We start from the raw sequence: 16,662 nt of genomic DNA on the forward strand, positions 1-16,662 counted from the left end.
GCATTAATTTTGTTGGTTTGGAACCAAGATTTTGCACGTTTACTAGTGTGCTTGGGGTCATTGTCTTGTTGAAACACCCATTTCAAGGGCATCTCCTCTTCAGCATAAGGCAACATGACCTCTTCAAGTATTTTGACATATCCAAACTGATCCATGATACCTGGTATGCGATATATAGGCCCAACACCATAGTAGGAGAAACATGCCCATATCATGATGCTTGCACCACCATGCTTCACTGTCTTCACTGTGAACTGTGGCTTGAATTCAGAGTTTGGGGTCGTCTCACAAACTGTCTGTGGCCCTTGGACCCAAAAAGAACAATTTTACTCTCATCAGTCCACAAAATATTCCTCCATTTCTCTTTCGGCCAGTTGATGTGTTCTTTGGCAAATTGTAACCTCTTCTGCACATGTCTTTATTTAACAGAGGGACTTTGCGGGGGATTCTTGCAACTGTCACAGCACTTATAGGTAACTCCAGACTGTCTTTGATCATCCTGGAGCAGATCAATGAGTGAGCCTTTGCCATTCTGGTTATTCTTCTATCCTTTTAATGGTTGTTTTCTGTTTTCTTCCACGCGTCTCTGGTTTGTTTGTCCATTTTAAGCACTGGAGATCATTGTGGATGAACAAGCTATAATTTTTGCACCTGCGTATAGGTTTTCCCCTCTCCAATCAACTTTTTAATCAAACTATGCTGTTCTTCTGAACATGTTTTGAACGTCCCATTTTCCTCAGGCTTTCAAAGGCTTTGTGAGAATCTACTGAATCTACTGTACCTTGTTTCCCATGTAACAATAAAATATACTCAAACCTGAATTAATCTTTTTAGTCACATAGCACTACTATTATTCTGAACACTACTGTAAGTCCCTTTGGCTGCTCCCTTGTTTGCACTCAGAGTCACCACAGCAAATCCACAGTGGATCTGCATGTTGAAGTGGCACAGGTTTTACTCTGGATGCCCTTCCTGGCGCAACTCCACATTACATGGAGAAATGTGGCAGGGGTGGGATTTGAACCCGGAGCTTTCTGAACTGAAACCAAGCGCATTAACCACTTAATGGGCCTCATGTATCAATGTTGCGCACTTGTGGCGTAAATTTACGGCGTAAACTTGAAATACACCAAAGTCGCCGTGACATGTATCAAGCAGTGCGCACCTGCCCATTTCTGGCGTACGCCTGACGTGATCTTGATAAATGCGGCGGGTGGAAACGATCGTAATTATAATAAACACGCCCATAAATATTCAGACTCTGCTTCAGACACACCCTCATTTTACGACATGGAAGCCGGGAAGACGGCAATGAAAAAGAACTCCACCAATCACGACGCGTGCCAATAGAGCGCCGAAAGCGGCTGTCGTATCAATTATTTTGTAGTATATAATCAATAAAGTGTTACAGTGGTCCCTCATTAATCGCTGGAGTTACGTTCTAAAAAATAGCCTGTAATACGCGAAACCACGACATAGTCAGCATTATTTTTTACAATTATTATAGACGTTTCAAAGCTATAAAACCCCTCACTACACAGTTTATACACTTTCTCAATCAGGCATGAACATTTTCTCACTTTTCTCTCATGTGTAAACACTCTCAAAGTTCAAACCTTAGTAGGAAAATAATACCAAACTGTTTTCAGGCCCAAACATTTGTTTGAGAAATAAAAATAGAACGTTTTCCTATAAATAATTATGATGGCATTTAGAACTAACGAATTAATTTTAATGATTAACGAACGAGGTTGGACACATAAGAAATTATTAATAGTGACTGACCAGTATGTCACAGATCGCGCCTTTGCGTCCTGGCGCTGCGCCTTTCCCACTCACATCTCGCTTCAGCAGGTGTGTGTTTCCGTGTGACAAACACAGTTATGAGTAGTTGTTGGCGCTCTTTTCTCTTCTGGGCAACAAGATTCTTAGAAACATATACGCAGAACACAGAACACTGTAAAAAAAAAAAAGGCATGCAAAATTGGACTAAATACGAGACCCCGAGGCCGCGAAAGGTGAACGGCGTTATAGCGAGGGACCACTGTATTCTCTTTTCACATGTCAATAATTCTTGACATGTGGATATTTGCTCCCTCAATTAATAAGACACGCCTAATCTGTCAGATTTCTTTATTTTTTTAAATTTATTTTCTGTATTATTTTATTGTGACAACCGAATGGAGACGACAAAACCTGGTTGCAGCACGGGCGAATTAAGGGAAATGACGAAACTACAATTGTTATTATCAATTTCATAGTCTAAAACGATCACACCACATGAAGTTAAGCTCAGCGCTGCTCTGGCTCCAGGCTCACGTCTGGAGAAAAAGGCGAGCAGTGCTTTCCTTCCTGTCAGACACTGTAGCCACGGATCGTGCTCCATAACAATCCCGCAACAGCGGGATTTGTATTGATTATTATGTAGTATAATCAGGAAAGTGTTATTGGATTTGTATAATGGCACTGTTATCATGTTGATCATCTTCATTCCTATGTGGATTCCAACACTGTTCATTTTGGTGTATAATTTATGCCACCTCTCAACCTGGTATATATTTTCAGCGCAGCGTACACCAACGACCCACATTGATAAATGCCAAGTAGCGCAGCATAATTTACAGGAGGAACTAACAACAGAACAATGGAGTATAGCGTGTAAGGTAAAATACTGCCTACTGCAATTTAACTGGTTGATGGGATTGTATATAACTCCACAAAAACTGAACATGCAGATTCTTGATCTCTGTAATAGATGTGGAGAAGATAAAGGTACTTTATTCCATTGTCTATGGTTATGTCCAAAAATAAAGGAATTCTGTGAAGAAGTTAAAATAACACATAGGAGTACTGGAAACTAAAATGGTTTCTATTGGGCTAAAAACCCTAGAGGACATCACATAAACCATTATGATAAAATTTTTATAAATACTGGAATACAACAAGCAAGATAGTGATCGCTCTATCATGGATAAAGACTTGTCAATCCGACTATTGCAAAGTGGCTTAAAGAAGTTTCTCTATACCTCCATTGAAAAAAAAAAAAAAATCACATTGTACACCAGAAGATAACTAGACATATTTCAGAAGTGTGGGAATGATTCATTCAGTATGTAAGAACAAGGATTAGTCTTACTTAATGCATGAAACAGACAGAATAATCACACCCTGCATAGATCCACAACCATATGCTGCATCTTGACCATCATTTGACATCTGGAAAGACTCTTGTGGACTCGAGTGCCTTTTTTAAGTGTACATAAAGCTTGTTTTTTTTGTGTAGTTATAATGTAAATGTGTTTTTCTCTATTATTTTGCAAAAACCCTCAAATATATTTTGAAAACAAAAAGAAATGCTCCTATTTGATCAGTTAATATGATACTGATGTCAAATTACCTTATACTTTAATTGCTATTTGTTAGATTTAATGTTTTATTTTTGCTTATGTGCCAAATTAGAGTGAAGCTTTTACTTTTAATATTAATGGTTTCCACCCAGCACATTTTGAAAGTATTTATCGCTTGAAACTACGGAATGTAGGCCTATTAAAAGTTTAGTGTTGAAAATTGATGCCACTATCAGCATCATATTGTTGCTGGAATGGAAAAAAAAATTTAATCCTGCACGCCTGAAAACCTACCTATTTGACACAAATCAAATGATACTGGCATAGTTCCATATTATGCCAGTATGCTAGCCATATGAAAGAGAGAATAAATGCATCTTATACAAAGGTTGTGCTTTTGGTCGCAATGACAGGGGTATGTTTGGAGGAGAAAGGTGAGACAAGATTGGCACAAATCAAATAACATTTTTGACTGAAAAAAAAATGATTTAGGGTAGATCTGGTGGGCATCATGACATTAGGCACTATCTTGTGTTTCATTGATGCTGTAAAACAGATCCATTGTGGTACGAGCATTTCAATGCAAGACTAATTTTTTCAGGTCATTTTGGTGCCATCTTGGAAAATGGCCACCCATCTTGGATGTTTAATGGGCGCTATTTGGTAAGTACCATCTTGGGACTCATCATGCCAAATTTGGTGCTTGTACCAGCATTTGCACGATTTTTCTGTAAAATTGGTATCTGCTCCACTGGTTTTAGCCCAGCAAAGCTCATGGAATGAACCACGTGTCATAAAGTTTGGCTTCTTTACAGAGCTCATACTGTTGAGCAGGAATTCTTGCCAGTTTTGGACGGGCATTTTCAAACCATGCAATGCTCTGAAACCATTTAACTGACCATACATACAGGCTAGAAAACACACAACAGGCACTTTTACACTGGAACTTCAGTTTGAAACAAAAGTTGAAAATATGCTTGATGGAAGGGGAAAATCACTCAGTGGGTACATTATTATTTTGCAATAGTGTTTAGTAGACAGTCTACAAATATTGCTTATATGTTGCACCAAATCTGCAATGGAAACCCTCTAGCATTATTAAAGTTGTAACTCGAAGCCTTGGCTGAGGTATGTGCTCTCCAAGTACCATTCTACTGAAAAAAACAAAAAAAATCTCCCGGATAAGAAGTGACAGGCAGTTTTTACACAGTCTAATGTTTTATTGTGTAGTCGGCAACAAAACATGAATACACCGTGCCTCCAGTTGTTGACAAGACAACTGACATGAAATGAACACCACAACTGTGTGGAATGATTTGTAAAAGTCTATGGCTTACCAAGCTCGACACTGAACCTATTTACAATTCAACTCACTGACAGTTTGGAAATTGGAGCACAAAGCTTTTTTTCTTTTTAATATAAATATAAAGGGATAAGGAAGGCCACTATGGGCCTAAAGGGGGGATAAAGTCTCTATCACCGAGACAGCTTAACACTCAACAGAGTTATAGATATCCCATTTTCTGTTATGGCACCAGTATCAAAGCAGGCCCTGGACTTGCTGGTTTCCATCATAGATGCTTCATCTCGAGAAGTTTCAACAGAGCTAGTAGGCACTGAACCAACAAGTAGAATAGAATAAGACCTAACAAATAAAAAGTCTAAAATTAAAGATAGATATCGACTGTCACATGAGGTATTGTAGATCAAAGCACATCTGTACACCGTCTTATTTTTTTTTTTTATCTTTTTTGGAATAGTACAGAATCTAAACAAACAATAGCAACTGAACAAAAAAAATCATCACTTAAGCTACATAAAACAAAACAAAACCAAAAAAAAAGTCAACAACACAATTTTCTATGAGAAAATTCAAACCTAGCATGGCAGTATAGACATTTGATGTATAAAAAAATGTAGCAGCAAACAGGAGAAAGCATTTTTTTTAAATCCATCATGGTTTTAGTCTTTTTTTTTTACGTAGCTGGGATTTATTTTCTATAGCAGCGGAATACAAGGAGTGTTTCTCTCCTACTCTCTATTATCCTTAATGTACAATCAGAAACCTACGCAGCAGGGTTCCTACACAGTTTCAGAAAATCACACACGTTTCTCACAACTCAAAGTGATCATATTGTGCAAAAATCCAGTTTTATCCATCGTCTATGGTTAAGTATGATTTGGGGTTTTAAGTCCAACAATTCTGTCCCACTCTTGGCACAATTTTAAACAACTGTGAATGTGTGGGACAGAAATGCCTCCTACTCAAGACAGAAGGGGGCGTGGCCAGCATGCAGTTTCCTTTCCGTTTAAAGCGACAGGTACACAGAGGTTCTGAAAATGGACTGTCACCGTCTCCTCAGTCTCTGTAATATTTTTGGCTCCAAACATTGCAAATGTTTTTGCAAACCCCTGGTAACCTCTGTGCTGAAAGTTGACCCCTTTTAAATTAAAGTCCTGGTACAAAACTGGACTTTATACTCTCCATAAAGACAGACAACGGGTGATGGATGCTGATGGACGTTGAACAAACCCAATGGTACAAAAGTATGAATTTCTTCCATGCAAGGTGAAAATGTGCTTCCTGTCGTTCTCTGTGCTGTGTTAGAACCTGAATGGAAGCCAACAGCGCGGACACCCCGCTGCTGAGCTTTCGAGCCTTTAAGCCACCTGTTCACACCCTCAGTACTCTTGCCAACATTGCCCTCTGCATTTTTTTTCCATTTATTTATTTTTTCGGCAAGTCCCCAAGAAATGCAGCTCAGGTCTTTTGTTTGTGCAAAATCACGTCAACAGTCTCATCAGCTCTCCTCGTCATTTAGCTTCGCCCCTTCCCTAATCCATGAGCATCTGTGGAGGAGGGGCCCCTTGGGTTTTCCAAAGCCTTTCCCACTGGTTGAGCTAAACTCCAGAAGGTGGAGCCAAAGACCAGTTATTTGAAGTTTGCAAAAAGACAAAATAGAAAAATAAATAATATTAATAGCAGAGACATCATCTCTTAGTCGTAGCGCCGGTCTTTTCCACATGACCGCGGCTCTGAAGCTCCGAACACTGAAGCTTAACCAAAACCAACGGGATTGCTTTGAATTTAAGAGCAGCTCGGCCTCTGAGAATTCTGTGTGTGTGTGTGTGTTGGGGGGGGTTGACAGCACGCCGCCAACCTCCGAGACTTGTGATGGCATCGAGCAGCGTTCAGACATATGTTCTACTGGTCATGAGTTTGTCCCGTTAAAAGAAAACCTGCTCCGACTCCAACACTGTGAAAGAATCCTGCTCTTCTCCCTTTCTTTTTAATTTTTTTTAATGTTGTTTTACAAACTTAATCACTGATTTTATTTATTTATTTTTTAAAGATGAGCCAGCAGTACTGACCAAAAGTGGCCTTTTTTTTCCTTTTTTTTTTTTTTTAAAGAACATAGCTGGAATGGTTTTTGGGTTTGACAACAGTGGGGGGGGGGGGGGTGCTTGCATGCCTGCAAGCAGATCTGCTTGCAGGCATGTTGATTTAAGCATAACGAACCACAGCTCAAACGAGTCACAAATGCTGGTTGAAATCAACCTACTTTTCCAAGTTAGCACCCCGGGGGGGGTTAAAATCAGAGCATTTCACACTAAATGTGGTTAAAACAAAAAAGAGATTTAAGACTAATTCATAGCAGGTCTACAATGACATAAAGTGACTAAACATAAGCAAGCAGGATATATGAAAGTTTGCACTGCAACAACAAAAAGACGGGAGAGTGAAAATCTAACAACACTCTAGATTATCACAGAGAGAACGAAAAACAAAAAGCCTCTTCTCTTTAATACATTTCAGGTAAAAACCTGAAGTCAGACTCACAAACACCTACATCACACGTCACCATGTTTTAGTAGGAAACGTTGCGTCTTCAGCAATTTAAAGATTCCTAGTTTAATTTTTCAGGGATTAAGAAAACAAACTAAAATGTCTATTTTTGTGGCTTAAACTCCAGCTCTCTTAGTTTTTCAGTTTCTTTTTTTTTTTGCTCTGTAGTGTTCATTTCCTGGAATGGGAGTGGCAGCAGGCAGGAAATGTGATTTGGGGTCCTTGTGGAATCGGGGGGCTGTGTGCTGTCTTTACAGCCGCAGACTGAGAATGTAGGTGACAAAATCGGCCATGAAGCAAAAACAGCCCACCAGAGAGGAGGAGGGGAAGCCAGGTTCATGCAGGCAGAGCATCCCGCTCGGGATCGGTACGCTGCATCAGACGGCGCATCCAGCCCGTCGCCACGCTCCAGCCGTTACTTTCCCTCAATCATCAGCACGCCGTGCCATCACTCAGATGTTGACATCTCTGACATCTGTCGGGGTGCAGGACACATCCACGTCCTCTTCCACATGTTTGGTTTCTGTCGTGCTGCTGTACTGTTGGGCCTGCCGCAGCGTGGACTCCAGCAAGGACTCGATCTGCTCCTGGCATGACCGCAAGCAGTCCTGAAGGCAACACAACCAAGGGCACACATTTTATATAACCTCCTCATTTGCCTGCATCAGGGAAACAGCTCCTGTCCTCAAACGGACAAGTCTCATGTTAACGTCTCAATAAAACAGACAGACTTTCCTGGGTTTGACCTCTGAAAGTTAGCCAAGGTCAAAGGTCAGGCCACCAACAGACATTACCATACACATTATATATCTGGCATACTGTTGTAAAAAGCACAACACCCTGCATGCGCTATATTAATTTGTACATAAGCGAAAACTGTAAAATATTTGTTTAAACGCTATAGTGACGGTCAGATATGTCGACCACATTGGTGACTTGCATATTTTGGAAGTAGCGTGTATCTCTGTGACGTACCGGGTCACTGCGAATGACTTGTGACAGGAAGTTGGTGAGGTTCTGGGAAGACAGGGAGCTGTCTTGACTCTTCAGGTACAAACCCCGGACAGCTGCCGCCACGCTGCTGGCCGCCACCATGGACGGAGGACTGGTGATAAAGTTGACATCTGTCAAAAACAGCACAGCGGGAGTTAGGACGGTGCGTCAGAACCATGGCACTGTGTCTGCAGCACAACCAGTACTGCTTCCACCCAGAGTTAACATCAGCATTCATAGGAAACGTGCTTCCTGTCATTAAGATGCCCTCGACCTGGAGGAGACCCGGGCTGAAACTAACCATTATTTTCAAAGATAATCAGTTTATTGCCAGACAGGAGTAGAAACACAAGATGTAGACAAATATGAAACTGTTGTGTGAAAACTACAACTTATCCTCAGATTCAAACTGTGAAGCCGTAAACAAAGACGACACTTTGCGATATTGATGACACAGTACAGCTGTTACAAAAAAAAAAAATAATAATAATACTACTCTGCAGTATTTGGCGAATTCCGTTTAGCTGCTAGAAGCCTCAGTCACTTTTTTAAACAATCTAAATTCAACTTAAGTTGAAAGACGAGCAGCAAAGGTCAAAGAGTCTTTAAAATGTCCAAGCTGCTGTTTTAAGGACAAAAAGGAAACCATCTGACTGCTCATTTCTGTAAAATCAGCCTGGTAAGAGATCTGGATCTGTCCAATCACTTCATGGGTTTATTAAAGGCCGACCACCACTGCAGCTCTTACTTGATGGCAAGGGGCTACTCCCCTTGCCATCAAGTAAGAGGAACACCAGTTGTGGTCCTTTAGCAGCTACTGTCATTCTGTGACTTGGAGGGGAGCAACAGCTTCACAGGACGGGACTCACATGCACTCAACGTACACACATGGCTAGTTGGGCTGTGAAAACAAACAAACAAAAAACGTACCAGAGCAATACAAAGCGTGGGATACGTCCCTCCCTCCTATGTCAAGTTGGTGTATGGTTTTATAGTAGAGGTGATAATGAAGTCTGGAAATTATTTCCATAGCCAGAGATGCTTTAAAGATGGTTTCATCTATTTGCCACTTTATAATTGGTATTTTCAAAAGGACAGGGACAGAGTGAGAAGCTCCACTATCCGGGAGGAACTCTGAGTAGAGCTGCAGCTTCTTCACATCAAAAACCAGATGAGGTGGTTCAGACAGCCGGTGAGGATGCCCCCGGTCATCTCCCTAAGGAGGTCTTCCAGGCACATCCAATTGAGAGGAAGCCCCGGAAAAGACCCAGGACACACAGGAGGGATTCTATTCCTGAACTGGCTTGGGAAGGCCTCAGAATCCCCCAGGAAGAGGTACAGGACTTGCCAGAGCATAGGGAAATGTGGGATGAGCTGCTTGGTCTACTTCCACTTTCCAGACAAGTGGCAGAAAACTGGTGAATTAATGCATAATCATTTCCTCTAGCGTCCCCAAAATTTACCACCAAGAAATAGTTTCAATCATGCAAGGTCATGTTCACTTCCTGTATAGAAACAAAACTCAAGATGGCGTCTATAATGGCGACACTGAGTAACAGAAAGCTATTTTCAAAATTAACCTTCCTCCAGTTTCCCAAAATTTATCACCAAGAAATGGTTTCAATCAGAAGAGGCATTCTTTAGTTGCTGTGCAAACAACAAACAAAAATGAAGATGGTGCCAGTGGTGGCCAAATCGGATGACATTTGACCCCCATTTGTAAAAGGAATTTTCCTCTAATTTCCTCCAGGACTCTACAATGTTTCACAAAACTCCATACAATACATATCCTCGGACCTCTGAAACTCAATGCACAAGTTGTACCTGATTCGCCAGCAATGGAAGTTTTTAGAGACAGTCAGGCGGGGAGTGGAGTGTTGAGTGGAGACTAGTCATGTGCCGATAACCAGTTTCACTTTATACCGCGGTATGAAAAAGCCATGGTATCAAAACCACTACAATTTTCCGTTATACCGTCCCTACGGTATGAGCGGGTTATGAGAATTCTTGACAGGCAGAGCGGAGGCGGCCGCTGCCGCCCTTCCCCCTGGCGCACACCTGTCTCTGTTTACAAACAGGCAGCTAACGTTAGCTAGCTCTGCATCATGGCTGAAGGAGGTGAAGCCTCCACTGAACTTTTCCCTCCGCCTAAAAGGACCAAGTTGGCTTTTTTGCGGAATAGCCCTTCAAGCCAAAAACGGTGGCAACAAAGCACCATAGCTATGGCCTGTATCGGACATGGAGCGATTCAAGATATCCGCAAAGGATTACATGGAAGGAGTAAACTTTATGCCGTCTTTGAAACCACTGAGAAGTACAAGCGTGGACTCAAGTCGTGCTTGTGGTAGACGAAATTTCTCCCACAAACCTATCAAGAAGGACAAATACATCTATTCCAAGCACTTTGTTGGTGAAGGTGGGCCAAGCATTGAGCATCCGGAGTTCCGGACTTTATTCCAGCCACGTTTCTCCTGAAGCAAGTCAGTCATGTTTTCCATGGGGGAGATGCTACATGTATAAAAGAGTGGCTATCATTTTGGTATTATCTCTAAAGTTATCAGTGGTATAGTGCTCGTAGCGGTAGACATCGCGTCAATTATTGCACCTGAATCACGCGCACTTCATATGCAAATAGCCATAATGTTGTTAAAGCACATTTTAAGCTATACATAATACCGTGAAACCGCGGTATTTTTCCCCACGGCTATCATACCGTCCAAATCTCATACCGGCCCATGCCGAGTGGACACATAAAAACCTCTGTTAACAACACACAGAGGTTTTTTTTTTTTTTATAACTGTTCACATGGTATTTCTGGCTACTACCTTGTGTACCTGCTGGGTTGTGTTACACACAACGGCGCACTGGGTGGGAGTCCTACCTGTAGCGCAGAGCGCCACAAACGTCTGGGCATGTTTCCTGAGGATCTGTTTATTGGACAGGTGAATCTTCAGCTTGGACAGGAAGTGCTCGATGAAGTCGTGAGGCGTGACTGCAGCCAAGTCCCACTTCAGTTTGTTCAGAACCAGCAGCTCCATGTGCTGTGAACCAAAGCACAGCGTCAGCCAAAAGGTCATCCACGTGCAACCACGTTCATGCTTCAGTCAGGCTGGGATTATCATCTCTGTATCACATTAACTGTGTGATATTACTCAGTTGTTTTTTTTGCAGGAACAATAAACCCACTGCTTATTGTTTGAATGTTACGCAGTTTTTTTACTCTGAATAAAAACACAAACTCCTTCTCAAAAATAAAGTTGGGCATTTTTACGGGCAAGTTTACAGTTACAGAAAAACTGATCACTGTGAGACATTTGTCACCACTCATTTTTTAAAGAAATCCACATAAACACAGCACATTTGGTTTGATTTTCTTGTGCACCCCCTGTTGGAAGCAAAGTACTGCAAGAACAGAAAAGCATCAGGAAGGCTGATGGAAACCCTCTGTGCTGTGCACGATGGGACATATTCATGTCTGGTCCTTCACATTACCAAACAATCGAAGTATTTTGCTGATCACTATAAAACTTAGATAATCTCTCTGCCCTACACTCAAAAAAAAAAAAAAAAAACTGATGCAATGGATGCACTCAATTCCATTATGAGCAGGAATTCCATCTAATAAATATAATCCCATATCTTGCATGCATGTGTTTTATTTGAGTTGGACCTACATATATTTATTAGATGGAAATCCTGCACATAATTGAAATGAGTTTATCCAATGAGTCATTTGTTTGTGTGATACACTCAAAAAACTGACTCACTGGATTGGATTCCATCTAATAAAAATATGTAGTCCCAACTAAATTAAATAATATTATCTTGCATGGATGTGTTTTACCTGAGTTTGGGCTACATATATTTATTAGATACAAATCCTGCACATAATTGAACTGAGTTCACCCAAAGAGCCATTTTTGAGTGTATTGGTTGAAGAAAATATATTTTTGTATCATGAGATAAAGAGGATTCATTTTTAGAAAGGATCAGACACAGAAATACTCCCTTCAAGTTTGGTGAAAATCCATCCAGCCACTTTTTAAAATTCATTTAAGTCATCTTCTTCAAACAGACACACACACGGGGCTAATTACAATACATTGCCAGTAGAGGTGGGCGGATCGATACTAATATCGATAACATCTATACCAACGCTGGTATTGATATTGAACGATCCTCGTGTAAAAAGATCGATACTCAAGCTTTTTTTCCTCTCCCGCATGCACTGACTACTGCTCACGCAGATTCATCAAAGTCTACTCTCTGTCTGTAAGAGCAGCGCTGCGCTGTGTCACCCTTGTATTGTGGTTTGTCAGCCCTCTAGCTCTGGAGATTTTGCTTTAAGTTGTGTTGAGTGATTTTTTTTTTTATTAAATTGATTGTGATAATAAAGTATTTTGTTGTCACGTACAATGTTTGGCAAAATTCTGTCCTAGGTTCTTTTGGATCCTTTGGATCTATGAAGCTTAAATATTAAAAAGTATCGGTATTGATATCGGCAATACTGGGCCTGTATTTACTTGGTATCGGATCAATACCAAAATTCCCGGTATCTAGTTGCCAGTGCACAGAGCAATATTAACAATAATAACTGCAAGACTGGATTGATTTTACTAATATGACTGTGAACATTAATCCATTTTTGTGATTGCTTTAAAGTCTTCCAAGTAGATTTCTGACAGCCCATTTGCACAGCACTTGAAAAAGCACCCAGATCTATGATTTGTTGCTATACAATCTGATTTTTCCTTTTTTAAATGCATTATCAGAACTCATTCTTGTCCTGCTTTAACTGTCACATCGGTGTTCTGTGTATACCGTCATTTCAAAACTAACTTTCCCAATAATATATGCAGAGTTTTTGTCGGATAGTCAATGTTTCGACACCTGGCAACACAAAATGCAAACAATTTTTTTACAGCACTTCTACTATGTGACCACGCGATGTCGCTGTTGTGCAGTGTTTTCTGGTACATCAGTGAGACCATTCATGAAATCAGAGGCCTTCCAGTCACCCCCATTCAGACGCTGGCTGCTCCAAAACGGCATTTATAGATTTGATCGTTTTTACCCCCACTGCTTCCCGACCACACTGACGTAGACAAAACCCCAGAAAACCTTTACACCGCGCTCTGTGGCGCACAACAGCCATGTGACATCCATGTGTGCAGGAGTCTTTACCAGCAGCTCATCGGCCTGCACAGAGTTGTCTGTGTAGATGCAAAGTTTCTCTGCTGTTAATGGCACAGTCTCCTTCATCTTGGACGCCAGAAACATGCAAGCAGCTCCCAGCAGCTGAAGCCTGCTTTTCCTGGTGGCCTCCACAGATAGAAATCTATCCAAATAGTTCATGGCAAGTGCAAAAACCTCCTCCTCACATTTCTGCTCCTCGCACACCTGAGACAAAGAGAGTGAGGACAGAAAAACAAAAACAAAAATTTAGAGAAGTGTGGAATTCATGGGTGTTTGTGATCACAGAAAGATTAAGTGAAACAAATTACACGTTTTGTGCATTTTTATTCTTTTGATTTCAAATTGTATACACGTTGGGGGAACCATCATTTGTTGCAAACTCCTTTGCACGTACAATTAAAAGCATCTAAAGTGAAAATGTGCCGTGTTTACTGTGATATCCTGGTGCACAAATGCAAACGGTGGGGAAAATCGTTTGCAGTCAGTTCAGAGAGAGACACAAAGGTGGCGTCGACGCAAGTTTCGCTCTGCAATTTCAACTTCGTCATCTTTTCAAAAAATAATTATAAATATTTAAAAATTACCAGGGCGAACAAAAATGGCACGAAAATGACCCTCGTTGAATACCTGATCGGATAGCGGTGAAAAGTGTCGAATTGTGCAAAGCATGATTTTTAAATAATTTAATTTCTCCGACTGGAGGCTTCGCTCCGCGCTGCGAGCTGTGCGCCGACGCGCGCTTTCCAAAATTAATTAAAAATATAGAACCGCAACCGATTCGAATCAAAAGCATGTGTAAATGTTTAGAAACATTTACGGCATCAAAGCCGACTGTTAAAATGTGTGTGACGGCTATGGGGCTTTTTTAAAGCTCGTGTTTTGCGCTGGAGCTGGGCGCGCAGGGCGCAGACTCCCGTGGATCCGGACAAACTTCAGCAGCTGACAACAGACAGACGGACTGTTCGAGTCCACGTTTAACCGAACCAACACGCGCCTGGATTCGTGTCTTGTTTAACCGGACTGCTGTCACCGTCGCCGGTGATCCCGATTTTTAATTAAATTAAAATCCGCCTGATGTTCCACAACAAAGATGGCGCAGAATACTGGCACGGGCCGGACTGCATACGTGTACAATGCTGTTAATTTGGAATATTTTCCCAGTCTTTTTAAGTTCCCCATCTTCTCAGAAAACAGAAACTTGTTGGAAGTTTGATGCTGAGAATGAGTGCAGTGTGAAACCGAAGCGGGATATACAGCGCGTGCAGAAGGCACGAGCTCCTCGTGGACACTTTACGTAACGTGCGAAATAACAAAGCTGGAAAAAGCTGATAACGTCCACTTTTAACGCCAAAGTGACTGACGTTTTCTTTGTTTTGTTTCAATTTTTTCAGGTTTATTCACACGCAGCCCCGAAAATTCACCAACTGACCTCGAGCATCCAGGTGGCGACTATTTTCCTCATTTTGGGCACTATTTCTTTCTGGACGCACTTGAAGTAGTTGGCTGACGGCTGGTAGTTGTCCTCCGCCTTCAGCATGTTGTGCAGGACGCGGTCGGTCAGCAGGTTGGAGTCCTGGTAGGCTCTCCTGATGGAGTCCACCTCGCAGCACAGCAGCTGGTCCTCCATGGCACGATTCTGGCCGGACGTGCTGGCTCGAGCCGTGTCCCAGGAAATAGTCGACGGCCGCGCCGTCAAGTCGCCTTGTTTGAAGTCACTTGTGGCCTCGCGGAGCTCCGCTGCTGCGTGCTGCTCCTGCCCCGTGCGCGAGCCTTCTGAAGAACAGGACGCCTCCTCGCACCAGACAAAAAAAAAAAAAAAAAAAAAAAAAAGACCCCTACCTCGCGCTGGCAAGGCGCGCGCGCGGCTTCGCGGGATTGAGCTGAGAGGGCGGGTGCGTGGGTGGCAGTGGTGGGGGTGGGCGCGCGCGCGCGCGTTGACGTCAGTCGTTGTTAAGAGTAAAGAGAGGGAGCAGGATCAAAGTCTGCGAGGGAGCGCGCGAGGAAGGGAGGGGGGGTAGAGAGAGAGAGAGAGAGAGAGAGAGAGAGAGAGTTTTCTCTTCCACCCTCCTCCGCTAAGGTGCAGTCGGTAGGGGGCGCTCAGGACCTGCTCCTCTTTCTCCCTCACATGAGCCGAGCACCTGGGAGGCCGAACCTCACTTTCCTAAAGAGCACGCGTGTTTGTACCACAGTCATAACACAGTGGAGTTTCACGCTTCTGAAAATAATAAAATATCCACCTGAAGTCACCACGGACAGAAACTTCCAAAGGCCAAAGCCCCTCTCTTACAGAAAGCGTTGAGTGGTCCGTGAAGCACTCGCCACCCAAGTCATCAACAAAAGCAACGTCCAACGTCGGTGTTCTGTCAAGATGAGGTGCGTCGTTGAGATGAGGTTCCTCGCATAACTGCATATGTGTACACTGAAAAAAATTACTTCACGAAATTCACTTATTTTGATGGGCAAGTAAATGTTTAAATTGTTGATCCGAACGTAGTAATGTATAAAACGATAAGTATTTTTAACCTGGAGTTAGCTTATTTCAGGCAAAATATACATATACATACATTTATGCTCCTAACGTAAAATACAGAAAATGTTTTACTTAGGCTATAAATACACTGAATACAATTAAGAAAAAAAAAAACGTTGACGGAAAAAACAAAAAACACAAAATACGCATGCGCAGTTGCACGCCGAGCAAGTTACATCATCTCCACATGTACAGTTGCGCGAAGCACCTCGTCTTGACGGGTGACGTCTTCAAGTCCGGGGTAGAGCGATGTGTGCATGTGCACGCATGCGCAGTAGCGCAACGCACCTCATCTCGACGTTCACCTCATCTTGACGGGACACCTGGCACTCACCAGGGTGTGGTGAGTGGTTTGGTCATGTTCCGCTCTCCGTGCAGTCTTATCTTCCAAACGCACACGCCAGGCACACAGCAAGTGTGACGGGCTGGAAAGCATCAGGTTGTTCAGAAACTCTGAATCCGTAATGAAATGGTAGAAAACAAAGTTTATAAAAAAAAATAAAAAAAAAACACTGTCCAGGAAGCAGCAGACAGCACACTACATTAAACGCCACTGACCGCCGGTCACACAGTAGTGGAGATGAGTGCCGGCGTGTGGGTGGTGAGTATACCATGCCAGTGGTTACCGCTCTTAGTCACATTAGCTACAAGCAACAGAGGCAAAGCAACGCATGACAAGATCTTTTTCACTCATAGTGCGCGTTTTACAGCGACAAGAGACAAGCGGTCGCTATTCTTCCAGCTAGGC

The 16,662-nt window shown here is 42.3% G+C and overlaps 1 protein-coding gene across 1 annotated transcript; it reads right to left on the reverse strand.

Moving 5' to 3' along the window:
• Positions 1-4,552: 4,552 nt before the first annotated feature.
• On the reverse strand, positions 4,553-15,011 carry ccnd1 (cyclin D1). Its single transcript, XM_034183814.1, has 5 exons — positions 14,814-15,011; positions 13,373-13,588; positions 11,070-11,229; positions 8,170-8,318; positions 4,553-7,802 (listed from the first exon to the last, which is right to left on the reverse strand). The coding sequence occupies exons 1-5, from the start codon at positions 15,009-15,011 to the stop codon at positions 7,647-7,649; spliced, it is 879 nt and encodes a 292-aa protein (XP_034039705.1). The 3' UTR covers positions 4,553-7,646.
• Between the last annotated feature and the right edge of the window lie 1,651 nt (positions 15,012-16,662).

The sequence above is a fragment of the Thalassophryne amazonica genome, chromosome 2 (assembly GCF_902500255.1).
Source record: "Thalassophryne amazonica chromosome 2, fThaAma1.1, whole genome shotgun sequence".
Taxonomy (NCBI): Eukaryota; Metazoa; Chordata; class Actinopteri; order Batrachoidiformes; family Batrachoididae; genus Thalassophryne; species Thalassophryne amazonica.